The sequence below is a fragment of the Acomys russatus genome, chromosome X (genome assembly GCF_903995435.1).
Source record: "Acomys russatus chromosome X, mAcoRus1.1, whole genome shotgun sequence".
NCBI classification, from domain to species: Eukaryota; Metazoa; Chordata; class Mammalia; order Rodentia; family Muridae; genus Acomys; species Acomys russatus.
In genome coordinates this window covers 63,801,352-63,807,045 of record NC_067169.1, presented here as the reverse complement: position 1 = coordinate 63,807,045, position 5,694 = coordinate 63,801,352, and the positions used below count along the sequence as shown (strand labels likewise).

At 35.7% G+C, this 5,694-nt stretch overlaps 1 protein-coding gene across 2 annotated transcripts; it reads right to left on the bottom strand.

Annotated features, from left to right (window-relative positions):
- Positions 1-903: 903 nt before the first annotated feature.
- On the bottom strand, positions 904-5,491 carry LOC127184881 (ubiquitin-conjugating enzyme E2-17 kDa-like). 2 transcript variants are annotated; one of them, XM_051141319.1, is made up of 2 exons: positions 5,482-5,491; positions 904-1,271 (listed from the first exon to the last, which is right to left on the bottom strand). In XM_051141319.1, the coding sequence occupies exons 1-2, from the start codon at positions 5,489-5,491 to the stop codon at positions 904-906; spliced, it is 378 nt and encodes a 125-aa protein (XP_050997276.1). The 2 variants fall into 2 exon arrangements, with proteins under 2 accessions (XP_050997276.1, XP_050997275.1); XM_051141318.1 differs by lacking the exon at positions 5,482-5,491 and having other exon boundaries at positions 904-1,347.
- Positions 5,492-5,694: the final 203 nt, after the last annotated feature.

Here is a 5,694-nt window from a genome sequence, read left to right as displayed (position 1 = left end):
TGTGTTTTTGAATGATATTTTCAATTATATTCACATTATAGAAGTTCATCTAATACACAATCCCTTTCTTGGTGAATAGAATAAAGATTTGTATCCTGACAACCAAACCCCATTAGGACCAATGCACATATGAATTCATACATAAAAAATTTGCACTGTGGAAATAAATGGGAAAGACTATAATTTCAGGCCTGTAATGCTAATATAAGGGGAGGCTGGGTAGTAGTGATCTGGAATTCAGGCCACCAGGGACTACCTAATGAGATTGAAGAAAACATCAATTATGTAGTGAAATTCTGTCTCAAAAATGTTCCCCACATTACTGGTTGGTAGGAATGCTTGCCAAAGGAGCCTAAAGCTACATCTTTTTCTTGATTTGTTCAAATTCTTTTTTATTTTTATTTTTTGGTTTTTTTTTTTCAAGACAAGGTTTCTCTGTAGCCTTGTCTTCCCTTGGACTTTGTAGACCAGGCTACTGGAATTCAGTGGTCGGCCTGCCTCTGCCTCCCTGATTGATGGGATTCAAAGACTCTACTACCACTCTTGGCTGGCTTTGTTTTCCAATTCGAATTCAATAAATTGTTTAGGCAAATCTAAAGCGAAACTGCTTTTATAGTCTTTCCAACACAATTCCCCTATTCTTTCCGCACCTTCCAGTAACCGTTTCTTCTCACTCTTGCCCCCATCTGCCCCACATCCCATCTATTTCCCATCACTCCCATTCCCAACCTCCCATCTATCTGTCCTCTCTTCACCTCCCAACTACCTCACACCCAATCCATCAGCTCTTCTCACTAAGCCCTCATGTACTCCACATCAGCCTTCCTCTCACTTTACTCAAAGGAAAAAAACACGGCTGATAATGTTAGCAAACATTTTTTATTGTGATGATGGGCAATGAAGTTATATTGCGTATCTCCTGGTCCACTCTCGGGCTAATTCTTCATATTTCTTTTTATCACTGTGATAGACCTTAGCAATTTCCACAACCAAAGGATCATTCGGATTTGGGTCACAAAGTAATGAGCAGATAGAAAGTAAAATTTTAGAGATAGTAAGTGCCGGAGACCATGCAGATTTCAAGATATCGAGACAGATGGTTCCATCATGGCCAATATTTGGATGGTAAATTCGAGTAGTAAATGAGACACTAGGAGGTTTGAAAGGGTAGCTGGGTGGGAAATGGATTGAAAGGGAAAAGACCCCTCCTTGGTAGGGGCTGTTGTCAGGCCCGGTTATAGTTGCTTGCCAGTGAAACATATCATCCGCCACTGGCCCTGCAGAACAGTGTTCCAGGGGATCTCGCGACATGGCAAGTAATTCCTTCTTGATTCGTTTAAGAGCCATTGACTCCAAACAACGACGAAATATAATCACTGACACTGACACCTGGTAGATGGCTCTGTTGAAGGCAGCCTATAGAGCAAGATGAGAAAATATTAGATGATTAGGCTGAAGGCTAGGCCTAGTTATTAAGGCATAATTCAGAGGTGGATGAGGCAAAGAAAGAGCAAGGGCTGGAAGCATTAGCTACTCAAAGACGTCTGTACTTACACAGCCTCCTGTAGCTTTCGCTCCGAAGTTGAAAACTCCACTATACTGATGTGGAAGACAGAGCAGCCAGGAGAGCCTGATACCTCCAGCCCTCCCGCGGCAGCCTCAAAGTCAGAGTGCTTCGGCTCAGAATGTCTGGACAGCTCTTAAGCGATTTTCTGTGAGGTCATAACGAACGTAATGATGAGTAAAGGGCACGCGGGGTTAACGTGGGGTCAACGTCGGGTCAGCGTGGGGTCACGATGAGGGTATGATGTCAGCATGGGTGTTCACTTTAGAACAATATAGGAAAGGAGCATGGTGGGAACAAGGTAGAACGACCGTGCCTCAGTGCCTCATACAGCAGTTGCTCTTGGTGCTAATGAGTCACAGTGAACTTCTTCCACCCATACAGAAGGAATCAGTCAACACCCCTCTACTCACTACAATGGCTTTGCTGTAATTTTTCTATTTTTAAAGTCAACACACTTAATTTTATGTAGCCATTAATTTCATTTATTTTCTAAACATGATATTATCTAGTATAAACAATTTTAGGAAATTCGATACTGACATAACACTGCTTAAAGTAATTATTAGCTATACATTTATAAATCTTAATATAAATTAAGTCTTCAAAAATGTTAAGTTTTGATAAAATTCTTATGGAAAGGGGAAAACAAAACTAGCCATTGCTATCAATTGAATTATTTGTAAGCAATATATTTATTGCCAATATAGTAGTTATACCTGATGTAATAATATAACAATGTATCTGTATTACAATTTTATTAAATAGTCAATATTACTCTTAAGGTTAAAAAAAATGTTCTTCCTTAAATAAGCAACTCATAATGTCTTCACTTGCACAATTATTCTTCTTGAGTCCAGAGCATTCCTATAATGTCCGGTGTCTGATTACTTTCCCCTAATACTTATGAAGAGTGGAGTACAACGCATGCCAAACACTTGACATGTACTTTTCATTATTAAAGGCCTTAACATTGAAAATAAACTCTGACAATTTGGAAATGAAAAGAAAATGAGACAAGAAAGTGGGCGCATTTTAGTGCTTTGAAAGTTATAAGGAAGTTAAAAACTTTTATGATGTGTTACAATGAGATTATTCTTAGTCTTCAAGGTTTTTTGTAAACTACGTGGACTTTCTTTCATTTACAGAAAGCCTTTAAACTCAAAAAATTTTTTGAAGCCATAGTGAGACAATGACAATTCTTTGTAAATGAGTGATCATTATATTTACTAAAAAGTGGAGTAAAGAAATAAAAAGTTAGGAAATAAGTTATTGGATATAACTGATTTTCTGTTCCTTTTTGTCTGTTTTTTCTTTCTTTCTTTCTCTCTTTTTTGAGACAAGGTCTCACTATGTTGCCCTCACTTTCTAGTCTAGAACTCACTTTGTAGACCAGGCTGACCTTGATGCCACAGAGATCCACCTGTCATTGCCTCCCTTAGAGTAATTGATTCTAATTCCTAATTAATACATTCTATGGGGAGATATATATGTGTGTTCACCACTGAATCAAAAGGAGCCTTAAAAATCCTACCAGCAAGCAAGTGATTACCTCTAGTACATAATGTCATGAATTCACCAGTAGGGTCATCTTTCCTGCCATGTCAATACTGTAGCATTCTCAGTAAGTCCATGAATAATTTTTTCCTTCACCTGTGTGCATAGCACCTTTTGGAACTGTGAAGGCTAAGGATTTTAAAAAGTATGTAGTGCAGTTCCAGCATGATTTCTCTGTGTTTTGTATACACAGTATGTAGTAAGTTCGGCAATAAGATTGCATAATGTAGGGGAAGCCATGAGCAATGTCCACAGTGCAATGTATTTTGAAGAGCCTTAGGAGCCTTTTTGACTAACAACTGAAGGGAAATGTCCTACAGTAGTCATTCGGACTTTTTGTTTACCCTTGTCTACTGGGATCTGAATAATCTGCCTACATAGGATACCTGCATTTAAACTCCATATATATTTATATATTTATTCTTTGAACATTTTATTCATGTATGTAATGTATTTTAATAATATCCACCCTCTTCCATACAATTCTTCCTTGGCTAACCCACATATTTCTTCCTCCCAAGTGAATGTCTTCTTTTTATTTTGTTTTAACTAAAACATCAAGTCTAACTAGTGTTGCTAATATGTGTATGTGTTTAGGACCTTCCCAAGGAAAAGCCACAATCTTTAAAAAACACCATCTCTCTTCTAAAGAAACACTTAATACTTTATTACTTAGAAATAGTATCTAGAAGGCCCATCTCCCATCCTTGCTCGAGTGTTTAATGGACTGATCTTGTGCAACTCTTTTGTATTCAACCAGTTATTGTGAGTTTATGAATGCCATAGCTCTTTTGTCCTGAAGGCAGTATTTTCCCAACAGTTTTTCCTGACATTTGACTTTTGCTTTCTGTCTACTTTCTTTTCCATGATAACTTCTTGAGCCTTGTAGGAAGGATATATGATTTGGGTATCCCATTTGAATCATAGCAACCTGGAAAGTGATTGATTATTCTCATAATAATTCATGGTACTATTGTGTTAATAGGCATATCTTACAAGTTCTAGTTTCCCCATCCTCTTTTAGTCCGGTCACCAACCCTATAGGCCAATTTACAAATAAAAACAATCATTTGATACAATCTAAAAATGTCACTCATTAAGCAAGGTAATATGGACCTGCTTTATAAAACTGAGCTAATATACAGATGTTAGTTGTTACTACTTTCCTATTACCAAATTGTTTTTGCTCAATCACAACACTATATTTTAAGGATATGTTTCAGTTCTCTGAGATTACAAGTTTTTACCATATGCTTTTTTGAAAACTACTAAATTCACAGAAATGTGGAAATAAGGCCCTTTTTGGTATGAAATAATAGACAAAAGAGTAATTCACAGTGAATTTTGAACTGAAAGTATAACAAAAAGTTTTTTGATACATAGGACAAAAGAACCATAGGAGGTATTACTTCTTACTCAGAGAGAAGGAAATAATTGAGAAAAATTGGGATTTTTAGATTTTTATCAAATAATCACTTCAAGTTATTTGAATATGTAATAGTATGTTTAGAGAAAGGTTTCACAGAATACTGTAGCTATAGCTATCGGTGACTTTCTTTTAAAAGTAGATTTTTAATAGGAAGATTAGTGTGGCTTACATATATGTTCATTGAATAGACCTTTTCTTTTTTTCCTGACCTTATATCCTGCAAATACAAATAAGAACTGTCTTTGAGAAAATGATAGTCAACATGGCTAATGTTATCTTAAATTGTTTTGGTCTGTGGTTTGCAAACACTAAGATAAAGTTATTAGTTATTAAGGGTTCATTTTTCTTTTTTTTTTTTTTTTTTTTTTTTTTTTTTTTTTTAAAGGACTTCATGATTTTATTTTTTTTTTTTTTTGTTTTTTTTTTTTTTTTTTTTTTTTTTTTTTTTTTTTTTTTTTTTTTTTTATTTTTTTTTTTTTTTTATTAATTTATTCTTGTTACATCTCAATGTTTATCCCATCCCTTGTATCCTCCCATTCCTCCCCCCCCCCATTTTCCCATTATTCCCCTCCCCTATGACTGTTCCTGAGGGGGATTACGTCCCCCTATATATTCTCATAGGGTATCAAGTCTCTTCTTGGCTACTTGCTGTCCTTCCTCTGAGTGCCACCAGGTCTCCCCCTCCAGGGGACATGGTCAAATGTGAGGCACCAGAGTATGTGAGAAAGTCGTATCACACTCTCCAATCAACTGTGGAGAATATTCTGACCATTGGCTAGATCTGGGAAGGGGTTTAAAGTTTACCTCCTGTATTGTCCTTCTTATTCACTATGTTTTAGAGTAAGATGTAAATATGAGATCATATGTATTACTTGATTGATAATAATAGAGAATATATTTATGAGACATAGTTTATTTCAGAAAATGGCACCTGAAAGCATCTTTACAGGAATGTAAAACATGATTTAATATTTCTCAAGAATGATATGATTTATATTTTTAGTTCATTTTACTGATTTACAGTTAAAAGACACATCTGGAATAAGGAAATCAGGGCAATATAAAAGAAATTTAAGCTTTCTGATTAGTCAGTCATAAAACTAATATGTCACCAATTCATCTCATTAAACATATCACCTACATG

Coding starts and splice junctions, on each gene's coding strand:
- LOC127184881 (XM_051141318.1), bottom strand. CDS start 1,347: ATGGCTCTTAAACGAATCAAGAAGGAATTACTTGCCATGTCGCGAGAT.